The 22,363-nt window shown below is 60.2% G+C and overlaps 2 protein-coding genes and 1 long non-coding RNA gene across 5 annotated transcripts in view; 1 reads left to right on the forward strand and 2 right to left on the reverse strand.

Moving 5' to 3' along the window:
* Positions 1-1,733: 1,733 nt before the first annotated feature.
* LOC121014425 (uncharacterized) lies at positions 1,734-3,956 on the reverse strand. The gene is made up of 4 exons (XR_005783208.1): positions 3,856-3,956; positions 2,348-3,054; positions 2,146-2,255; positions 1,734-1,891 (listed from the first exon to the last, which is right to left on the reverse strand). It is a non-coding gene; the product is annotated as an uncharacterized LOC121014425 (long non-coding RNA).
* On the forward strand, positions 3,879-12,636 carry ECEL1 (endothelin converting enzyme like 1). 3 transcript variants are annotated; one of them, XM_040450685.1, is made up of 18 exons: positions 3,879-3,947; positions 5,155-6,046; positions 6,650-6,718; positions 6,838-6,948; positions 7,065-7,157; positions 7,347-7,471; positions 8,128-8,350; positions 8,805-8,903; positions 9,122-9,196; positions 9,401-9,504; positions 9,818-9,876; positions 9,952-10,003; positions 10,578-10,645; positions 10,832-10,956; positions 11,248-11,313; positions 11,686-11,781; positions 12,002-12,078; positions 12,209-12,636. In XM_040450685.1, exons 2-18 carry the CDS (start codon positions 5,255-5,257, stop codon positions 12,306-12,308), a joined length of 2,334 nt encoding a protein of 777 aa, XP_040306619.1. In that variant the 5' UTR covers positions 3,879-3,947; positions 5,155-5,254; the 3' UTR covers positions 12,309-12,636. The 3 variants fall into 3 exon arrangements, with proteins under 3 accessions (XP_040306619.1, XP_040306620.1, XP_040306618.1); XM_040450686.1 differs by lacking the exon at positions 3,879-3,947 and adding an exon at positions 4,084-4,182 and having other exon boundaries at positions 11,666-11,781; positions 12,209-12,324; XM_040450684.1 differs by lacking the exon at positions 3,879-3,947 and adding an exon at positions 4,089-4,182.
* A 9,541-nt stretch (positions 12,637-22,177) lies between these two features.
* Positions 22,178-22,363, reverse strand: part of ALPI (alkaline phosphatase, intestinal) — a 3,692-nt gene continuing 3,506 nt past the window's right edge. The window contains exon 12 of the mRNA XM_040450341.1: positions 22,178-22,265. Within this exon, the coding sequence (XP_040306275.1) occupies positions 22,178-22,265 (88 nt within the window). The remainder of the gene's footprint in view (positions 22,266-22,363) is intronic.

The following is a 22,363-nucleotide window of genomic DNA, read 5'->3' on the forward strand; positions in this document are numbered from 1 at the left end:
GCCTGGGAGGGCGACAGGTATGGAGGAGGGATTTCACATTTGCCTTCTGCCCATTTGTGTAGTTTAAGTCTTTTAAAACAAGAATGTACTTATACATTTCTTTTAAGAAAAGGAAAAAACAGATCCAGAGGTTGGTAGGTGACCCCAGAGAAGAGTCTGTGCATCGTGGGACAGACCAGGTAGTGGGAGAACAGGTGAAGGGAGCATCGGGTGTGTGTGTGGGGGTGGGGGGGGAGGAGCGGCCCCCTCTTGTCATCTGATGGGTCCCAGGGCCAAGGAGAAGCATGTGGAGGCTCTGAGAGCCTGGGCAGGTTTGTAGGTGGGGGGCCCCAGCCTGCAGACATAGCACCCAACCAGACAAGGGAGGCTGACATCTCAAGAAGATGAGTGGCAATTGGCTAACGGAAGAGGTGACGGGAGAAGGGTGTTTCAGTAGCAGGACAGCAAGTGCTAAGGCCCTGAGGTGCATGAGAGGCAGCTAAGTTCCAGGAAATGAAACTAGGTCAGAGTGACCAGAAAAAGAGAGAGGGTGGAGGTGGGGAGACAGAGCAGGAAGGGCAGAGAAGGGTGGGAAGAGGTCACTGCCTCGTGGGCACACTAGGTATGTGAGTTCTATCGTGAGAGGTGAGGAGGGTCACCGGGAGCCTGCGGCCCGTGGAGGCTGGGCAGCTGTCCAGGTTGGAGTGGGCATGCCATGGTGTTGGTACCTAGCAGAGAAGCTCAGCTAGGGGTCTGCATGGGGGTGATTCTTGAGCCCAGCTTAGTGAGGGCCAGGCGGTTTGGGGAGGAGCTACACCAGGCCAAAAAGCCCAAGTGCTTTTTGAGGTCCAAGTGCTTTTTGAGGTGCCTTGAGGTCCAAACATCTGAAATAAGTGGGGTGCAGGTCCAGCCCTCCCTACCCCTCTCTCTGGCCAAAAGCATACCCGACTGGGAGCTCAGGCAGGAAAGATAGGCACCCCCTCACACCATGGAGTCACTGCGACAGGGCAGAATGAAGGTAGCAGCTGGGTGATGGGTCATGTGGGCCTCTGGGGTCCCCCAGGTCTGCTGTGGGCGCCCAGCTTTCCCACAAGAGTCTGAGTCAGCACTGTGGTGGCCGTCTAGAGGCTCTGGCCTTCCCCCGCCCCCTCCCCGCCACCCTGGCCACTTGGGAGAGTCATTTCATTTCTCAAATTAAAAATCCATTTTGTGCTGTGAATAATAGATGGGGTGAGCACTGGGAGGCTGGGCAGAGGACAGGAAGCTGGCTGGGGGGCGTTTTCCAGGACACAGAAGATACTGCAGAGCTGTCTGTGGTGGAGAGGGGGAGCTGGGTGGGCAGGGTGGAGGCGGGGGGTGGGGGGCATCTCGCAGAGCACAGGCAGGGGTAGGGGCTCCTAGGCCTGTGTACTGGAGTGGCAGGCCCAGTCTATCCCCACTTACATGCAGGCCAGAGGGGCGCCGCGACGGTTCTGATCACGGCTGGGCTCCAGGCTGACCCAGGCCTGGCTTCAGTTGGCAGCCCCCTTGGAGTGGAGCATTTTGCCCCTCACTTAGTGAAGGCTCAACAGATGTATCACTGGTGGGACCACCGTGGTCCCCAGGAGGTGGGCAGTCTTTGCGAACCCTTCCCCGGAACCCAGACCTGGTGATGCCCACCCAGGAGGAGTGGGCTGGGATCTGGTCTTCGGTCAGGGAAGGGGCTGAAGTGAGGGTTTCAGGACCGACCCGCACCCCTCCCCTCTGCTCCTTGCACACCCTCAGCCCTTCTCTCTCCAAGGCGGCTCTGGGGGCAGATGCTCCCCAGCTCCTGCCTCCCCGGCCCCCAAGCTGGGCGTCCGTTGCCTGGCTCCGGGCTTGGCTGGGTGCTGCTGTGTCCTGTCATTCTCTTGCTCCTCAGTCAGGAGGTCACCTTGACAATCTGGTGGGGGGGGGGGGGGGGGGGGGAGGGGAGCTGGAACTGGATGCCTCAAGGAGAGTGCACGGGAGCTGGAGGCTAGACCCTTGGTGTCCTCCCCCACTTGCACTCAGCTTCTCTTTCTGAGAAGGGACAAAGGGCAAAGAAGCAAAGGGCCTGGTTGCTCTTTGCTGGTGGGCTGTATAGGGGGTCTAGGACTGAGCGCTCACGGGCCCAATCCCCAGGCCACTCTGGAGGGTCCTGGTTACCTTGCTCAGGGGCTGGGTTGTCGTGGGAGTCTCTGAGGTTGGGTGTCCTGTGGGGGGTGCGGTGCTGAACAGAGCAGGCAAGATGGAGTGAGGCAGGCAGGTAGGGTGGCCTGGCCGAGAGCGGGGAGGCAGAGGAACAGATCAATGGCAGCTGGGAGTCTGGGAGAGGGATGGCCAGGAGGGGGTCCAACAGAGAGCTGACCTGGCAGGGAGGAGGGGCTGAGGGCTCAGGTCCCCCACCCCCTAGTGGCTGGCACAGCAGGGTCCCCAGGGAAGCCTGTTTGCTTTGTGCCTTTCTGTCGGAAGAGAGTCGGCTCCCTGAGACAATATCCATTTTTATATTTCTTGGAAATTTCACGGCATTCATTTCAGGGAAAATAAAAGCTGTCATTGCTGGAGAAATGATACCAATCAGGGCCTGAAAAGGCTGGAAAATTATCCTCCTGGAGACGGAACGTTGAGGGAAAAAATGCAGATTAAAAGCACAAAGAACCACTTTGCCACCGCCCTGCCCTCCCCTCCTCCCTTACGGAATCACCACATTTTACATAATTCCACCTCTCCTCAGTAGAATTAATTGGACCCAAGAAGAATGCGTGGGGCAGAGGAGGACCCTGGGATGGCCGGAGGTGGAGGCAGAGAGTATCCAGAGCAGTGGTATAGAGACGGATGGATGGACAGACACAGGAGAGGCAGCATGGGGGCAGAGGAGGCCACTCAGGGCCAGGGGCCCAGGACCCAGGCTGCTGAAAAGCCCCAGGGAGGGGACAAGGTGATGGGTCCTTTGAGCCCTTGTCTTGTCGGTGTTATCAGCTGGGGCTCCATGGCAGTCTTGGACTGTCTCGCTGTTGAGGCCAGTCCTACAGGCTGGAACTGGCAGGTCTGGGAGCACTGGTGCCTTGCAGGGTCCTGTGATAGGAAATGAGAAAGCAGAGAGACTCGAGAGACAGTAGCATTGGTCCAAGAGGCCCCGAGATCCCTGTGCCTCACATGGCCAGGGCCTGAGGGTACTGTGGTGAGCCAGGCAGAAGCGGACCCTGTTTCAGGGGCTGGGGGCCGTGAGAGGGAGGTCCCACATTAAAAAAGCAAGTTGTAAGGGAAGAAGGTGGGGGGGAACCCCCCCCCCCCCCCCCCCCCCCCCCCAGCCAGTCCCCTCCCTCCACCAGTCCACATGGCAGGGGCCTGAGGCCTACATCTGAGGACAAGGGCTGCTGGGCAGAGCAGCCTCCCTCCTGTTCTCAGAGGGGAGGGGCTCACGCAAGACTCTCCAGTCCTTTTCTCTCTTCCTGGCCAGGGACTTCCAGAGCAGTGGGGGCAGAGGCCAGCCAAGGATTGGGGGAAGGGTGCAGTTTCAGCCCTGAGGCCCCCTTCCTGGTTGCATGGCCAACCAAAACCCCAGACGCCCTCCCACGAGGCATGGGTAAGGTCAGGGCTAAGGGAGAAGACCAGAAAGACCACGTATTGAAGCCTGCTCAGTGCCAGGCACCTTGCCAGGAGCGTGCAGGAGCTATTTCAGCACACCCCATAGTCTTTCTGGGAGTTCTCCCCGGGCGGTCTCCAGTCCTGTGGGCTCGGCTGGGACGATCCACGCACCTCCTGATCTCCAGCTTGAGCCCTTTTCGGGCCGGCGGGAGTGGGGGCATCAGATCAAAGGGGAACCCTTTCCTGGGAATAGCAGGCGCCCTCACTCTTCCCGGGACACAGTTGTACCTGGAATCCCCGATCCCGGAGCCTGCGCAAGACCTTCGGAAGCGTGTCCCGCAGCCGCCGTCCCCGCCCCCGAGCTGCCACCGAGCTGACAGGTAGCTGGGATGAAGGGTGGAAGAAGGAGGGGGCGCGGGGGGCGGGCGGAGGAGGGTGGAGCCGCCGGCGCGCCCCCTCCCTCGGGGCCGGCGGGCTGCGCGGCGCGCCGGCAGAGGAGGCGGCGGGCGCACGGAGAGAGCTCCCGCCCGCCCGGCTCCGCTCCGGCTCCGGCTCCGGCTCCGGCCCGGGCTCGACCCGCTCAGTTCCAGCTCGGCCCGGGCGCGCACCTGCCGGGTAAGTGGCATCCGAGTCCGCTGCCGCCGCGGCCAGCAACGCGGCCACATCCGCCGCCGCCGCCGCCGCTGCGCCGAGCCTCCAGGCTTTGTCTGTGTCCTCGCAGCTCCGGCTCCGGCTGCGGCTGCGACTCCCGGGCTCGGCTCTCCGGCTCCGCGGACTGCGCGGCGAGGCTCCGCGCCCAGAGTATGGGGCGCTTGGGGTCAGCTCGCTCCGCGCCGGGGGTGAAACTTCACTCAAGTTTGGGTTCTGAGGAAAACCTGTTGAAGCCAGGAGTGGCCCAGGGCGGGGACGGAGGGGCGGGGGACGGAACCGGTTCCAGTTTCTTAAGGCCGTCGGGGTTTCTCTCCGACGCGGGGCCGGTTGGAGCGCACCGCTTGGGAAAGGGGCTGGTGGCATTATGGCCACCGAATAGAAGACGGGGCTGGGGGCGGCCCTACGGACATCCGCGAGGACAAAGTTTGGTTCTTTAGCCGCTTTCTTGAACGTCTAGTTCCAGTGCAGCTTCTGGGGCCGCGTAGACGTGCCCTTGACCGCACCTCCTTTCTCCAGTCTCCGTTTCCCCCCTCCCCCACCCGGCCTTCGCTGTAGCAGGTCGCAGACGAGAAAGGCAAAGGGGAAGAGAAACAGTCCTTCACTGAGGGCCTACTGTGTGCGAGGCCCCCGTGCACGCTGCTCCCCTACTTTATATCAGGGACCTCCCAAATATGCGGCAGGCATGTGTTTGCAGTGGGAGAGGAGTTAGGTTAAAAAAAAGGACGACACTGTGCGTGTGGGAGGTGGTGGCCACTCTGAGCCTTCCCCTGACTCATTCTTGAGTAGCTGGGGGAGGCCAGGCCCCAGACCCGCTAGCGGTTGGAGACACGGGGTGGCCTCCAGCCTCTGGACCTAGGCCTGCGCCCCTCCAGTCGTGCTTGTGGGCCCCGTCGGGGGCCCAGTACCTCTCTGAACCTGCGTCTACCCTTCCCGCAGCTGCAGCCCGTGAGCCATGCGGAGGTTCGCCGGGAGGCCGACGGTCCGCGCATCCTGTAGCTGAGATCGCCAAGGGCTGCGTGGCGGGGTCAGCGGCACCATGGAGACCCCATATTCGATGACGGCTCACTACGACGAGTTCCAGGAGGTCAAATACGTGAGCCGGTGCGGCACGGGAGGAGCGCGCGGGGCCTCGCTGCCCCCCGGCTTCCCGCTGGGCGCGGGGCGCAGCGCCACCGGGGGCCGGGCGGGGCTGCCGCGCTGGAACCGGCGCGAGGTGTGCTTGCTGTCGGGACTGGTGTTCGCCGCCGGCCTCTGCGCCATCCTGGCCGCCATGCTGGCGCTCAAGTACCTGGGTCCCGGCGCCGCGGGCGGCGGCGGCGGCGCCTGCTCCGAGGGCTGCCCGGAGCGCAAGGCCTTCGCGCGCGCCGCCCGCTTCCTGGCCGCCAACCTGGACGCCAGCATAGACCCGTGCCAGGATTTCTACTCCTTCGCGTGCGGTGGCTGGCTGCGGCGCCACGCCATCCCCGACGACAAGCTCACCTACGGTACCATCGCTGCCATCGGCGAGCAGAACGAGGAGCGACTGCGGCGCCTGCTGGCGCGGCCCGGGGGTGGGCCGGGGGGTGCGGCCCAGCGCAAGGTGCGCGCCTTCTTCCGCTCGTGCCTCGACATGCGTGAGATCGAGCGGCTCGGCCCACAGCCCATGCTCGAAGTCATCGAGGACTGCGGGGGCTGGGACCTGGGCGGTGCCGCCGAGCGCCCGGGGGCCGCCGCGCTCTGGGACCTCAACCGGCTGCTGTACAAGGCCCAAGGCGTGTACAGCGCCGCCGCGCTCTTCTCGCTCACCGTCAGCCTGGACGACAGGAATTCCTCGCGCTACGTCATCCGCGTGAGTGCGTTCCCCTCCCCGGTCACCCCAGCAGCAGCCTGGGACCGAGGGCGCCACGGCCCCGCTCGAGCGCCCCCAGCGCAAGGCGACCTATGCGTAAAGGGAGGGAGGGCGAGGGGAGGGGAGCGCGCACCCGCATAGCGCGGGAGGAGGGCGCAAGTAATTTCCCTCGAGTAATTGCCGTGCTTAGCGGAGCCGCGGGAGCCGCAATTTCCCAGTCCTGTGGCAGGCTGTGAGAGCACGCAAGGAGGGGTGTGCCAGTGGGATCGTGCGGGCCAGAATGCCAGGGGCCTCGGCTCTCGGTGTGGGCTCCGAGAGTGCCCCGTACAGGTGGGGAAGGTTGAAGGCTTACAGAAGGAAGGGTGGGGGGACTGGGTCCTCCTCCGCTCCCCGAATCTCCAGGGGAGACTGATTAGGGGTGGAGGTTTCCACCAACTTCTCTGGGTGGAAGGAGGGCTAATGTGCTTTTGTGCTGCTCCTGGGGCTTGCGACAGGAGGTGTCTGCTACGTCCTCTGGGCATTTGGATGGAACTTCAGTCTGTGTGCAAGAACCTGGCATGTTGCCCGCTGATCTCTGACCTCTGACCCCGTCACTCTCCCCAGATTGACCAGGATGGGCTCACTCTGCCGGAGAGGACCCTGTACTTAGCTCAGGATGAGGAGAGTGAGAAGGTGTGGGGGCATGGGGTGGGACTGCAGGGAAGGCCTGGGGCTCCAGGAGGGATGGACTAGGGCCTGACACGGACCCTCCCCTCCCCCTCCCCCCTGCAAAATGTCCCATCTTGGTGCAGATCCTGGCAGCATACCGGGTGTTCATGGAGCGCCTGCTCAGCCTGCTGGGGGCCGATGCTGTGGAGCAGAAGGCACAGGAGATCCTGCAGCTGGAGCAGCGGCTGGCCAACGTGAGCGGGGGCGGGGGAGGGCTGCCATGGGCCCACGTGAGTGGGGGGGCACTGCCATGGGCCGAGGGGACGGCGCCCTTACACAGGGCCCTGTCAACTCTGATCTCCGCCTCCAGATCACAGTGTCAGAGTATGATGACCTCCGGCGGGATGTCAGCTCCATGTACAACAAGGTGACGCTGGGGCAGTTGCAGAAGATCACCCCTCACGTGAGTGCGGCCCGCCGCGGGGCGGAGGCATTGATGCTGGGACTCCAGGGCCGTTGTTCCCCAGGGTGGGGCGAGGCCTTCCACCGCCATGGATTCCTGTGTCCTCCCGTGCGTCTCCCAGACTCCCTCCCCGTCCTCTGTGCTCCCTGCAACACCCAGCCCTACTGTCCCCCACCCTCGGCCCCACAGCTGCAGTGGAAGTGGCTGCTGGACCAGATCTTCCAGGAGGACTTCTCGGAGGATGAGGAGGTGGTGCTGTTGGCCACAGACTACATGCAGCAGGTGTCCCAGCTCATCCGCTCCACACCCCGCAGGTACAGCTGCTGATCACCCCCCCCACCTGCCCCTCCACATCCCTCACCCGCACCCCAGATGTGTCTGCTTGGTAAGGTTTGAATTCCCGTTTCACCTCCGTCCGGTAGCCACACTGGGGAGGCATGTGAAGAGCACTGGAATAGGAGTCCAGATCCCTAGGTGCAGAGGTGGCTCTCCCACCTTCTCTCTGGGACCCTGGGCAGGGCTTGTGAGCTCCCTGAGCTGCGGTTTCCTCATCTGGGGAGAGTGAGGCCGACTGAGTCCAGACTCCAGAAAGGGAAGGTGTGGGTGCAGTTCTGCTGCCCCAGGGCCACCTTGGGGAGCGCCTCCCTGGTCTCTGCCCAGAGGCCCCCCAAGGCCAGTCCTGAGGCAGACAGTCACCCCGAGTGCCCACCCTCCTCCTGCACAGCAGGTCGGCATCAGGCACTCATCTCAGGGGCCAGAGATGTGTCCTGCTTCGTGTGGGCCCTTTTCCCTGACTGGGGCTCAGGCCACTCCAGGTTCCGGCTCCATGGATCTGGAGTGACCCCCGCTTCTGCGCGGGTGCCGGGTGTAGCCCCAGGCCGAGGGATCTGGAGTGACGTGGCACGGAGCCCTTGGGTGGCCCTTGCGTATGAGCCTGTGTGGACACCCAGCCGTTTCCCCTGGCCCTCAGGATCCTGCACAACTACCTGGTGTGGCGTGTAGTGGTGGTCCTGAGTGAGCACCTGTCACCACCGTTCCGAGAGGCGCTGCACGAGCTGGCACGGGAGATGGAGGGCAGTGACAAGCCACAGGAGCTGGCCCGTGTCTGCCTGGGCCAGGCCAACCGGCACTTTGGCATGGCGCTTGGAGCTCTCTTTGTACATGAGCACTTCTCAGCTGCCAGCAAGGCCAAGGTCAGGCTGCCCTGGGCTTGGGGGTTGGGTGTGGGTGCAGGTGCTGGGCAGGGCGTAGAGTCCTCCCATGGCCTTGCTCTGAGAATGGGGAGCCCACATATTCCCTTGCAGATAGGGGCGCTCTGAAGCTCCAGACTTCTCGCCAGGCCACCTCCCCCAGGAAGCCTACCTCATCTATCAGCCACAGGAGGGCTGGCCCCTCAGGCTCCTGCCCCCCTTTCTCTGCCATGCTCGGTAGACTGTTGCTGGGGCAGTTTGTGCTTCCAGACTGTGAGCTGTTTGTAAGGGGGGCCAGGCCTGGATCCCCACCTCCAAGGTCCCGCTTGGCGCTCAGGACCAAGCCTTAGGCCTGGGAAGTGGTACTGAATCAGTGGTATCCCTCGTGCCAGGTGCTGGGGGCCCAGAGTTAAGGCCTCCTGGGTTGACCCTTGATCCCTGACCCCTGGCCCTATAGGTGCAGCAGCTTGTGGAAGACATCAAGTACATCTTGGGCCGGCGCCTGGAGGAGTTGGACTGGATGGATGCTGAGACCAAGGCAGCTGCTCGGGCCAAGGTGAAGTGGACCCTTTCCCATCTGTAGATTCCACGAACACTTATAGAGTGCCTACTGCATGCCAGGCTGGAGTGAGACAAGAGGCAGAGATGCCCTTTGTGGAGCTGGCATCACTGGTCTGGTCTCGCCTGTCCTTGAGCCCTGCCTCTAGACTACAGCCTCTCCCTTGGGGGGTGGGGGGCTGTCTCCCGAGGCCCTGGCTGCCCTCTCGCCCGCAGCTCCAGTACATGATGGTGATGGTAGGCTACCCCGACTTCCTGCTCAAACCCGAGGCTGTGGACAAGGAGTACGAGGTGGGTCTGCCTCTGGCCCCACCCTGCCTAACCAGCTGGGCTTCTCCCGGCCTGTGGCCAAGACCCCCAGGGAGGCCCGCCACGACCGAAGAGAAGGAACCATGACCCTCGGCTGATGGCCCCTGGGGGGACGTGGGGCCCGCCCAGCGCTGGTCTGGCCATGCCCCGTCGCCTGCCACTGAGCGCTGCCCATCCCCTGTGCAGTTTGAGGTCCACGAGAAGACCTACTTCAAGAACATCTTGAACAGCATCCGCTTCAGCATCCAGCTCTCAGTCAAGAAGATCCGGCAGGAGGTGGACAAATCCACGTGGGTGCCTGGCCCAGAGCGGGGCGAATCAGGGAGGGAGGTTCCATGGGGAGAGGCTCCTTAGCCAAGGCTAGGAGGCTGGGAGCGGGTGGGTGGGGGTGGGGGGGGGCAAGCCGGCTCAAAATCATGCTGGTGCAGAGGTCATGGGGCCGGGGCGGGTGGTGGTGGGGGCCGTGAGGGTGGAGGCTCAGCCTGGAGGAGGCGTGGGGCGTGGCCACAGGCTGGGTCACTAGGGTAGCTTTTAAGGAGGAGGGGGCTGGGAGGTGGGGGGGGAGCGTGGGTCTCCCTAGCTGACCCCCACCTCCCTCCACAGGTGGCTGCTCCCACCACAGGCCCTCAATGCCTACTATCTACCCAACAAGAACCAGATGGGTAAGGGGGCGTGCCCCGCGAGGGGCGGGGCCTGGAGGCGGGGCCAGTCTCCTGCTGACTACGCCCTCTCTGTAGTGTTCCCGGCAGGTATTCTGCAGCCCACGCTCTATGACCCTGACTTTCCACAGTGAGTACCCAACCCAGCATGAGCCAGAGCCAGCTCTGCAGCCCTGTCTGCTGGGTGCATGAAAGCTGCCTGGACTGTCCCGATCCGGGCTGGGCCCAGGGGTCATGACAGTGGCAGATCCTGGGTCCCCATAGTCTTACCTCATCCTTGGTTATTTAGAAAAATGTGTAGGTTTTTTTTTTCTTTCTTTCTTTCTTTTAAATGTCCTGAGTTCCCCCTTACCTGGTTTGAGGCTGCTTTAGGGGTTTCAAAAGTGGCTTAGTGATGAGGAAACAGGCCAAATCCAAGGTGGGGTGCCTCAGTTTCCCTCATGTCTTCCTCCAACCTGGTCTCTTCCCCTGTCCCAGCTCTGTTAGAGGTTATTTCCTACAGAGCAGCTGCAAAGGTATCGTTGGCACCTTTTACATATTGTATGAGGACTCTAAGGCACGAGTGCCCCAAGACCGTGGGGACACCACTGTGGCCTCCCTAGGCCACCTCTGGCTTGACCGGGGCCTTCCAGGGCCCAGGCAGCAGCGTGGAGCTCTCGGAGGGCGGGTGAGGCTGGGGCCTGACGCTGCTGCCGTGGGCCCAGGTCTTTGAACTACGGGGGCATCGGCACCATCATTGGACATGAGCTGACCCACGGCTATGACGACTGGGGTGAGGCCCGAGGGTGGCCAGAGGGGGTGTCGGGGGAAGGGAAAGGCAGACAGCGGGGGGCAAGGCGATGCTGGGTGGATTGAGACCCCACAGCCCCTCTGTCCCCATTGGCCGGTGGGTGGGTGGGTGGGAGAGGGGGCTTCGGGCATGAGAGTCCGTCTCCACCACTCTGCCTGCTGCCCACAGGGGGCCAGTATGATCGCTCAGGCAACCTGCTGCACTGGTGGACGGAGGCCTCCTACAGCCGCTTCTTGCGCAAGGCGGAGTGCATCGTGCACCTGTATGACAACTTCACCGTCTACAACCAGCGTGTAAGATGCCCTTGCTGCCCCTCAGGCCCGGCTGGGCGTGGACGAGGAGCATGCGTGCCCACGTGTTCACACATGTGCCCAGGGCCCAGCTCACATGCCCAGGGTGTGCATGCGCACTCACGTGGGTGCGTGGAGGAGTTCACGCAGACTCATATGGGGCACGAAGGGGTCGGGGCCGCATCTAAATCCTCTGGGAAAGGGAAGGGGAGTGTGGGCGGGGGCCCAGGGTGGCAAGGCCTGAGGAAGGTCAGTGGGTGGCAGACAGACCCCGGCCCCTTCCCTTCTCGGCAGGTGAATGGGAAGCACACACTTGGTGAGAACATCGCGGACATGGGCGGCCTCAAGCTGGCCTATTATGTGAGCTGCCCCCGCCTGGCCCTTCGTTCCTGTGGGGGGAAGGATGGGGGCTGATGAGGACTCCACGAGGGACGTGGGCACCCCAGCCTCCCCATCACATGGCGCTTTGGCCTGGGGGAGCGGGGCCTGTGACTGGCACAGGGTCCCCTGGAAAAGGAGGGACTCCCAGGCTGCTTTGGGGAGAGCAAGGAGGACTGCCTGGGGTTAGCCTTCCCAGGAGGGAGCACAGCTCAGGAAAGGCGGAAGGCAGGGAGCCTGGGGCTCGGCATGGTGGGTGGTGTGCAGAACAGGGGCCGGTGAGGGGCTGACTGGGTGGAGGGTGAGTCAGGTCACCGCACTGGGGGCACCGCAGCTCCACACTGTCACCCCCAGGCCTATCAGAAGTGGGTGCGGGAGCATGGCCCGGAGCACCCGCTGCACCGGCTCAAGTACACGCACAACCAGCTCTTCTTCATTGCCTTTGCCCAGGTGGGCCAGGTGGGGGCCAGGTGGGGGGTGGGCAGGGGTGGGGACATAGCTCTCGGCCTGCCTCTCATCAGCCACCCTCAGAGGCAATGGTCCCATGGGTTCTGAGGAGGGCTCAAGGCCTAGTGTGCTGGGGTGGGGGGAGGTTTGCCAGGCTTGCTCAATGGACTCCTTGGCTTCAATTTCCCCTCTCTTCCCCTCCCCTCCCCGCCATGGGGCCCAGAACTGGTGCATCAAGCGGCGGTCACAGTCCATCTACCTGCAGGTGCTGACCGACAAGCACGCACCTGAGCACTACAGGTGGGCCTGCCTGCCTGGGCCTCATCCCCTTGTGTCTGGGGTGGGAGCAGGTGGGGATGGGGAGGGGCAGCTGGGGGGTAGTGGCCGTTGGAACCCACACCTGCTGGGTCTCTCCTCCTGCCTGCCCCAGGGTGCTGGGCAGCGTGTCCCAGTTCGAGGAGTTTGGCCGGGCCTTCCATTGCCCCAAGGACTCACCCATGAACCCTGCCCACAAGTGCTCTGTGTGGTGAGCCTGGCCATCGGCCCGCACGCCCTCGCCACCCGCCCTGCACGAATTGCCTCCCTGCCAGCTGCCGGGGCAGGCATGCACCTGGCACTGGTCTGCTCTGGGCGCCACCCACCTTAAGGCCTCCAGGACCTGGCCTTCTTGCTATCCCTCACTTCCGGAGGGGCCCGGAGCAGGGATGGGGCTGGGCTCCAGGAGGCCGTGGGGGTGAGATGCTGGGGTCCCCAGTCTTGGCTCTAAGGAGCCAGACCCCCTGGCCAGGGTGGATTGTACAGGCCCCACCTTCAATCTGTTCTTGCCGCTAAGTCTGGTCAATAAACTGCTGTACCGTTGTCTTGGTTTCCTCAGGGGCCTCCGGAGCAGGTTGGGCTGAAGGGGTCCCTTTGTGGGGAAGCTCAGGCCCTCAGCACCGCGGGGACTCTAGAGAAGACCTTCCCGTCCCTTCCTGCCCCCCCTCCCTGGCTCTTCTGTCTTTCCCACCAACCACCCGCTCCTCCCTCCCCCAGAGTCCCGCCTAGGCTCCCGTCCAGCTCCAGACCAGGCTCGTGGGGGCGAGAACACCAAGCCCGCTGGTCTGTGCTCCAGCATGACACTGGGACCCACTTCCCCTCAAAGTGCAGACATCACAGGCCAGGCCTTGGGCTCAGTGTGTCCAAGAGAGGGGAGCTATGGGACACGCTTACATGGAGGTCGGGGCCACTCTGTACAACACTGAGTCGTGCTCTCCGGTCTGGAGTGGACGCTCCAGGGATGAGAGAAAGAGAAGAGCGGTCAGGGGCTGGCCTGTGAGTGGCCGTGAGGCTCTAGGCCCCGCCCATGGTGGGAGGGGGAGGAGGGAGGGCTGCCCCATCACGCACAGGATGGTGGGGTGCGGGGAGAATGTCACATGCGGCAGCCCCACTGGGGGATCCAGGTGTCTGCAGTGAGTGGGGGACCGAGGGCCTCCTGCCTTTCCTCCTCTGTCTCTCTCACTTTGGGACAGCCTAGAGGGGGCGCCCCTCCCTGGCTGTGCCTGGCGTGGCCTATCCCCATCTCCCACTGCAGTGGAGAATCTCTTGCCAGCCCAGCTCCTGTCATGCTCAGAGAACAGCCATCCCCATCTCGGCCTTGAGTGACATTTAAAAAGTTCCTGTTATCTGAGCCTCGGGCACACCACCCTTGGGGAATGAGAGACAGAAAACGCACGTGCCACAGCTGACGGAGGCAGAGTAGAAGGGTGGGCGTTGTGTGGCCCTGGGGAGGGCTCTGAGGAGAAGTGGCAGGAACTTAGAAGGACCCCATAGGAAGAGCCAAGTTCCCCCAAGGGGCAGGGACTCTTTAGGAGATGAGCAGGGCAGAGCACCCTTCGAAGGTGGAGGTGGGGTGTGCAGGGAGTAGGGGTCGGGTAGAGGAGCCGTGATTATGGACCTACCTCCAAATCCCCTCCAAGCCCCTCGCCCCCCTGGGCTGGGCATGTGTATACCATATCCCTCAGCAGCTGGCACGCTACAATGTGCCTCTGGTGGCTGGCACAGCCAGCCAGTTCTCTCCTTGCCACCCACTTGGGTGGGGCCTGGTGTCTGGGACCCTCCACACCCCGTGACCAGCCCATCCATCTGACTTGGGATCCTGGCTGAAATCGGAGTCCCCAGGCCCAGCGCTTTTGCCCCCTGTGCCCCGGTGGCTCTTTAGTTCCCCACCTCCACCCAAGACCAAGCCTTCCTGTCTCCCGTGCAGCTCAGGGGAGGTCTGGGGTGGACAGAGCCTAGGGGGTGAGACCTCCCCATTCTGTCTGTGCCCTGCTGAGGGAGCCAGAGGGACTTGGGCGTGGCGGGGGCAGGGGGCAGGGCGGGGATGGTGGGCCCCCGGGGGAAGACGAGTTTCCTGGCCTGGAGGCTGGTCCAGCGGGAAGCCTGTGGGACTTGGCTGCTGGCCGGGGGCCTCAAACCCAGTGTGCATTCCAGCCAGGGCGCGCCCACCCTGCGGGCGGGACCGTGGGCCGCCAGGCTGTGAAGCTCCTTGCTGGGCTACCTGCGGAGAAGTCGCTGCTACCTGGGGCTTCGGGGCTTCACAGCCCTTCAGGGAGAACTGAGGGAGATCATCAGGTCAGAGGGGGCTCGAGCCACGGGCACCCCAAGGACAGAGTCCTGGTGCTTGGACGGGGCCCATGAACTCCAGACACAGCCACGAAACCCAGGGCCATGGTGTGGCCCAGCCTGGCACAAACGTGACACTGTGTGCTTCCCAAACTGCTTCCAGACGCACCCAGTCTGCTTCCCAAACTGCTTTTCCAGACGCACCCTAAGAGCATCCTCACTGCAGCCCACTGAGGTGCCAGGGTGACAGGGACAGGGAAACCGAGGGGAGCCACGGGCCCTGCCTAAGGTCACGCCGCACACGTTAGCTGATGGGCGCCACTCAGCCGCCGCATCCTCTTGAGCTCTGGGCGTCCGCCCTATACTCGGTGCCAGCTGTCTGAGCGTCCTGTTAGGGAACCACACACGTGGTGCAGACGCTGGCAAATCATGGTCTGCCGGCCCCTGTGCCAGCGGCTCAGCACAGCTGCCCACCCAGCCTCAGTTTCCCCGTCTTAAGTGAAGGCCGTGATTGCAGAGAAGGCCCCTTGGGCAGCCATGGGACAGGTTGTGGTAGGGCTGGCCCCAGCCGTCCCCCGGGGGGTGAGGGCGTTCTCTGAGCACCGCTCGCTGGGATGACGGAAAGCAGTCTTCAGCCAAGCAGTTAATAGCAGGGAAAGAGCTTCCAGGCGTCCACCTTGCGCCCGCGTGCAGAGCGCCTCGTGGTTCCTGGTGCGGCTCTGGTTCTGCCATCCGTGGCATTGAGACCTTGAGCCCAGGGGTCACTGCTGGGTGACCTTGGCAAGTGACTCACCCTCTCTGGGTCCCGGGGCCATCACCGGCAGCCCCGGGAGGGTGTGTGCGCCAGGGGCCGGCCTGCCTGCGATGGACTGATGTGAGCCGCCCTGCCCCTCCTCCCCCCCCAAACCAAGGCCTGCACGGCTGCTGCCCCAGCAGGCTCGGCCCGACTCCGAGACCTCAGGTCAAGGATGCCAGGAGCACCCTCCGTCTGGGGCTCCCTGGGTGCCAGCTTGGTACAGATCCGGGGAGGACTGGGAGCCAGATGGAGAGGTGTGCCCGAGCCTCGCTGCCTAGGGTCTCAGAGAGAACGGGGGGGTCGGCAGCCCCGGGATTTCTGTGGCACCCAGGAGGGGGCACAGGGTGCCTGGTGCCACTGACCAGCCATAGGCCCCGGGCCTTTCTAAACAGCTCAGTGGGACCAGATTCAAGTTTCTGCCATTCCTGTGGCTGCTTCTGTGCCGACTCCAGATGCCCGGTGCTCTGGGGGCCCTGGGGCCCCCGCTTGTGAAGTACCCTAGATGTGATATTTTTTTATTTATTTGTAAATGTTTGTTTATTTTGAGAGAGAGAGAGAGACCATGAGAAAGAGAGCAAGAGACCATGAGAGAGAGAGAGAGCATGAGAGCGAGACCGTGAGAGAGAGAGCACGAGTGGGGGAGGAGCAGAGAGAGAAAGAGACAGAGAATCCCAAACAGGCCCCACGCTGCCAGCGCACAGCCCGACGTGGGGCTTGATCCCACAAACTGCCAGACCGTGTCCTGAGCCGACACCGAGAGTCGGACGCTTAACCGACTGAGCCACCTCGGCGCTGCTGGATGCAATATTTAAAAAAAAATTGTAATGTTTTATTTATTTTTGGGAGACAGAGTGCAAGCTGGGGAGGGGCACAGAGAGGGAGACACAGAATCTGAAGCAGCCTCCGGGTTCCGAGCTGTCAGCACAGAGCCCGACTCAGGGGCCGAACTCACGAACCGCGAGATCATGACCTGAGCCGAAGGCGGGCGCCCAACCGACTGAGCCACCCCGACGCCCCTAGATGCAATATTTTTAAATGGCTTGAGCTCCTATGCCAAAAATGTTTGGAAAGCCCAGGGTCTTCCATATGCAAATAGCTCTGGGGGTATGTTCTCAGGGGGATTAGGCCTCTCCTCATGCCTCCTTTCCCACCCCTACGCCCCCCCTATGCCGGGCTGCCCCCTATCCCTTCCTTCCCCAGGGACCTCCCACATGAAACTGGGTAGAGTCACAGACTTTACTGAAGGTTTGCGGGGGGGGGGGGGGGGGGGCAGAAGGGCCCTCTCTGTGCCTCCTCTCCTTTCTCCCCTTCTGGATGTCTCCGCCCTCCCTCCAAGTGACCTGAGAAACCTACTTCCTCTTGATTGATTAAAAAGAGCATTTTCCCCTTCCCTCTGCTGGCTCCAGGCTGGCCTAGAGGCCCAGCACAGTCTGTAGCCCTGTGACTGTCCCCTCCGGCCACCCAGCAGCAGGACGGGGTGGTGGGGGGAGGGCAGGGCGCACCAGTCCCACTGCCCTACCCCCGCCTCCATCCTGCAGTTTCTGCGCGAGCCTGGACGACCCGAATTTGGACGGCACATCACTGAGCCAAGTCTGTCCGGATCTGAGCAGAGCGTCTCCTGTGCAGCCTTCACCCGGTCACTGGCGTCGCCTGCAAAGCTGCCAGGGATGGGGACCGCCAGATCCCAAGCCCCCTTCCCTTTGGGGAAAACTAGCTGGGCACTGGCCTGGCCTTTCCTGCAGAGTCCTTCTAATGAACTGGACTCCCCCCCCCACCCCGTGTCCTGGCAGGGTCCCTGTTCTGGGACTGCTCCGGCCACAGGGCTCCCCTCTTGCCCTCCCTGTCACCCCACGCCGGGCTGGAGGTGCCCAGAGGGCCGCCTGGGCACACGGCTCACCCCCCAGGCCCCAGGCCCTTGGAGCAGCCCGGCATGAGCTCATCAGGTCGGAGGGGAGTGAGGCGGTGCCTGTTCTCCCACCTCAGCGGCCGCCCGCCTGGGAGCCTCTGGCGGTGGCTCAGGCTGATTCATTGGGCGGCAGGCAGCTCAAGTCCCGGAGCCACTGTCACATGGTGCCGTTAAGCCGCATCTCTCCTTGTCTGTAGTTTGCATAAATAATAAAAAAATCCCTCCCACCTTCCTGCGGGACCAAAACGTCGCCGGGACTGCTGACGGGGATCTGCATGGGGAGGTCTGAACGTGGCCACTTCTCTCTCACCCGAGGAGCCCAGGGCAGGGAGGGAGGGGCGTGCCGGATGGAACTTGCAATGCTGGTGAGCGAAGAAAGGGCAAGGTCAGGGTGCCTGGGGGCCTGGATGCCTCCCGGTGGAGGGTGGACGGTGGGCGGCCTCACCCTTTGGGAGCCGGGAGGAGGGCGGCCGTCTCCTCCCGGAGGGGCAGCGGAGGAGACACAGTTGGTCCCTAGGCACTGTGCCCAGCACGTTGGCACAGACCGGGCTCCCCCAGCGACAAGGTTACACCAAGGGGAGCTTCGGCTGCCTGTCGTCAGTGCTCTGGCCTGGCGTGTGTGCTGGTAACAAATGCCGGAGTTCTGTTCAGCTGGAGTAAGCAGGCCCTGGGGCCACTTTAGATCAGAGGGTGCAATTTAAAATCCTGCACAGCGTCCTGGAGGCCCCGCCGGGAGGCAGGAATCGGGGGTGTCAGCCTCACAGGGCAACAGCCTGTCATGTAGATGCTGACCAGGTGGGGAGACCTGCTTCTGGAACGGGGGGCGGTGGGGGCTGGCTAACCGCATCAGATGGTAATGTCAGCCTCAAGGGCAGGACGAGGGCGCATCTGGCATCCCGTCTGAGGCCTCCCGAGAGACAGCATGCCTGTTTTTCCCCATCGTGACACATCCCGTATCAGCCCCCTGAGCCGGGTTGGGCCAGGTGCAGGGACAGGGGCTCAAGGGGACTCCATGAGCTGCAGGCCCTGGGTCTAGAGGAGACTGGACCTGTGGTGCCCTCCAGACCCTGTCTGAGCCCCGGAAATGCTGACACACCCACGGCAAAGGGAGCTGTTTAGCCTGAGTCCTATCCGGGGTCCCAGCCTGCCTGGCCCCCCATCTGGATCTCAGGGCATCAGGTTAAAGGGGCACTGAGTCCTCCTGAGTGTCTACGGTATGTTGGGCCCTAATATGCTTTATCTCCTTTGGGGACTTGCCATGACCCTGGGCAGGGGGCGCCCTAAACGGGAGTCTGGATGTTCACATTTAATATCCAGCTCCATGCTGGCACCTTTCCCCCGTCAGCGGGGCGTCCACCCCCGACATGGAAGAGAACGAGGGTGCCCAGTGAGGGACACCCTCTCCCCGTTTGCTCACTTCCAGTGGATGGTGATGTGTGAGAGTTTAGTGTGTCTGCCCAAGTGGATTTAGGGATAATATGATCTAGTTTTAAACAAACAAATCCCCCACAACAATCAAGTAGCTTCCGAAAGAGCCCTGTAAAGACACAGCCAGTAACACCAATAATCCACACGAGGTAAGGGACCGCAGACGCGACTGTCCTCTCTCCTGATAGGTGCTCATCATCACCCACGGTGCACACCTGATGGCAAATCAGCCCCAAATATAAAAACTAAACAAAACAAAACTGTTTGAAACAACTCTGCCCCCGTCGTTACTGGTGAAGCTTTGCCCCAAGCGACTGGTGCCCTGAGACGCGACTCAATAGAGCACGAAATCCTTATGGACAAGCAAGGTATCTAAAAACTAAGCTTTCAGAACGTGGAGACAAACCCCCGCAATGCTTTTCCCAGCGACGTTTAAAGTTATGTGCTTTTCAACTCAGTACTTTTTTGATATTTCCCTAAGCAATGATAAATATTTGGAAAGCTCTTTTAAAGTTTCTTGCATAATAGCATGAGACAAAAAACACCTACCACCAGGCAAACACTTATTTTTTTTCTGCCGCAGTAAAAATGGCAGAAACAATGAACAGAAAATGATCTGTCGACAAACCGAAAGGCATTTCTTTGTCAGCAAATACTGTCGGAAGATGTAGAGAAAACACTACCACAGATTGGAAGGATGTGTTAGCGCAAATTACCCAGTGTGGGAGGTTTACTGTGTGGTTTTTTACACATCTCAGCTTAAGGTATTTGCTTGGGTTCTGTTTCAATAATGAAATACACAAACCACTTTGTGTGTGTGTGTGAGACAGAGAGAGAGAGAGAGTCAGGAAAGGAAAGACAGAGTAGAGAAGATATATGAATGCCTTGTTTCATAAGAACAATTGCACACAGGGAAAACTGTCAGGCACCCGCTGATGGAACAGCTACTGAGAAAGGAATTTTTTAAAGGATTCTGGATGAGGAAAAAGTGTAGAGGGAGCTGTACCTACAACACTCACTGGCCTACCTTGTCAAACCACTGCAGGAAAGAACTAGAAGCCCAAGGGCACAGGAGCCTTCCGTGGTGTTAACTTTAAAAAAATCAAGATTTTCGGGGCACCTGGGTGGCTCAGTCAGTTAAGCCTCTGACTTCAGCTCAGGTCATGATCTCACGGTCCATAGGTTCGAGCCCCTCGTCGGGCTCTGTGCTGACAGCTCAGAGCCCGGAGCCTGCTTCTGATTCTGTGTCCCCCTCCCTCACTCATGCTCTGTCTGTCTCTCTCTCTCTCTCTCTCTCTCTCTCTCAAAAATAAATAAATATTTTAAAAAAGTTAAACAAAAACCAAGGTTGTTCTAGTAAAGCAGAATCTTTATGATACTTGGTAATAAAATCGGGTGTGACCGGGAAAGTTTCCAGGCCACGCAAACAATGGGAAAGGGCTGTTGTGAATTACCCCTCTCTTTCCTCCTACCTTTCCCTCCTTCTTAAAGACTGGGGTGCTGACATTTCTTGAGGAGACGAGAGCTATCAGTTTTAGGCACCCAGTAAATTATTGAAAAAACAGATTCACCTTCCCTGGTGAACATCTTCTAGGGAAAGACGTTAAAACAAATGTTTGAAAATGTTTCCATGGACACGTGATTTTGTGGCTAACAATGTGTTTGACCCACAAAACCTACACATTAAAAAAAAAAAAAAAGAACTTGGAAGCTGTCTGTTTTTAAAAAATTTAAATGTAATTTACCCACCGTAAAATTCATTCTTTTCAAGTGTATGATTCAGTGGTTTCTAGAATACCCAAAATGGTGCAACAATTACCACTCAATCCAGAATAACCTGTTTTTTAAACCCGTGGAGTTTTAAATTTTTTAATCTTATTTATTTTTTTAAGTAAACTGTACCCCTAACGTGGGGTTTGAACTCTTGACCCTGAAATCAAGAGTCACACGTTCTACTGACCGAGCCAGCCAGGTGCCTCTAAACCTGCAGAGTTTTAAAATGTAGAGTTTCTTTGGGTTTGGAACCCATTTATGAAGTATAAAGACGCAGCACCTCTCCATTGGCTTGTAAAACCAACTAATTGATAACAGGGAAAACAGAAATAGAGCAGCTGGATTTTTATTAAGTCTTTGCCCAATTGGTGGATGGAGTTTAAAGATGAACATGATTGGGGCGCCTGGGTGGCTCAGTCGGTCGAGCGTCCGACATCGGCTCAGGTCATGATCTCGCGGTTCGTGGGTTCCAGCCCCGCGTCGGGCTCTGTGCTGACAGCTCGGAGCCTGGAGCCTGCTTTGCATTCTGTGTCTCCCTCTCTCTCTGTTCCTCCCCTGCTCGAGCTCTGTCTCTCTCTCTCTCAAAAACAAATAAAGATTAAAAAAAATAAAAAACCATGAATATGATGGTTTAGGAAGCCTAGCTAATGATGCCCTTTCCCCATTCCGCTCCCATATTTTTGTGACAGCCTCTAAAATCCAAAATTGAAATAAACTGCCCTGAGGGCCATGCCTTCAAATTGATGTTTTACAGTGTGAGATCAAGATTTTAGTAAATAAGAATTATAACAATTCAGTGTGATGACAGACGGTAGCTAGACTTACTGTGGTGACCATTTCTTATTGTACATCTATATCTAATCACTGCGTTGTATACCTGAAATGAATACAATTTTGTATGTCAGTTACTCTTCAATTAAGTTTTTTTCATGTTTATTTATTTTTTAGAGAGCGAGCGAGCAAGAGAGTGCACATGTGTACACAAGCAAGGGAAGGGCAGAGAGAAAGGAAGAGAGAATCCCCAGCAGGCTCTGCACTGTCAGCACAGAGCCTGATGGGGGCCTCGAACTCATGAACCGCAAGATCATGACCTGAGCCGAAATCAAGAGTCAAACGTTCAACTGACTGAGCCACCCAGGCGCCCCAGTTAAGATTCTTATCCCTGAAATAATCAGAGTGTTATTTTCCAAGAGTCAGGCCACATTATGCCCCTGCTAAAAGCCTTCCAATTTACATACCACACCTTGGATAAAGTTCAAACTCCCCACCCACCTGCTCCCATCTCTTATCCCTCAGGTTTTGCCCCCTACCCCACTCACCCCAACTCTGGTCCAGCTAGTGCTGGAATAGCACTTGCTGATTGCTGCCTCAGGGCCCTTGCACGGCTGTTCCTTCTGCATTGCTCAAGCCTTCACTTCCTTGTCTTGGCTCCACTGTCTGCTCCTCAGGCAGCCAGCCCCTCCCTGACCTACTGATCTGGATTATCCACCACGTCCCCTCACTCACAGACATACTAATGATTTTTCTCTCTAGAACACATCACTACCGGCATTATACTGTATTATAACGGTTTATTTGATTATTGCTTTGTCTCTGTCAGTAGACTAGAGGCCCCCCGGGCGGGGGAATGGGATCTCATCTCTTCACAGATCTAGGCCCATCACCCAGATGGCCTCCTAGAGGGGGCAAGGGTTGCTCTGGGGCCACCTGCCTCAACCGATCCTTGGGTCTCCCAGTCTGGGATGGTCACTGAGGGGGTGAACATCAGTACCTAAGCGACTTGGGACAAGTCTCTCCATTCTGTGTCACCATCTCCTCTCTGTGTAGTAGGACCGCTGGGCTCTCTAGGAGGTGCCCCTGGAGGACTGTACGGTGTCCTGGCCCCAGCAGCCTCCTCAGCCAGCAAGGTGCCTGCAGGCCCAGGTGCGGGGTGACAGGAAACCACCCTTTTCCGGGAGCCCCGACGTGCCTGAATCCTCGGTGCTGTGAAGACCGAAGTGAAGAAGCAGGCGTGGCTGTGGCGAGGGGTCTGGGCAAAGTTGTGGCCCGCAGGGTGGGTGGGGGGGGGGCGGGGGGGGGCC

Source organism: Herpailurus yagouaroundi, unplaced genomic scaffold (genome assembly GCF_014898765.1).
Source record: "Herpailurus yagouaroundi ecotype Mexico unplaced genomic scaffold, PumYag 202, whole genome shotgun sequence".
In the NCBI taxonomy this organism is placed as follows: domain Eukaryota; kingdom Metazoa; phylum Chordata; class Mammalia; order Carnivora; family Felidae; genus Herpailurus; species Herpailurus yagouaroundi.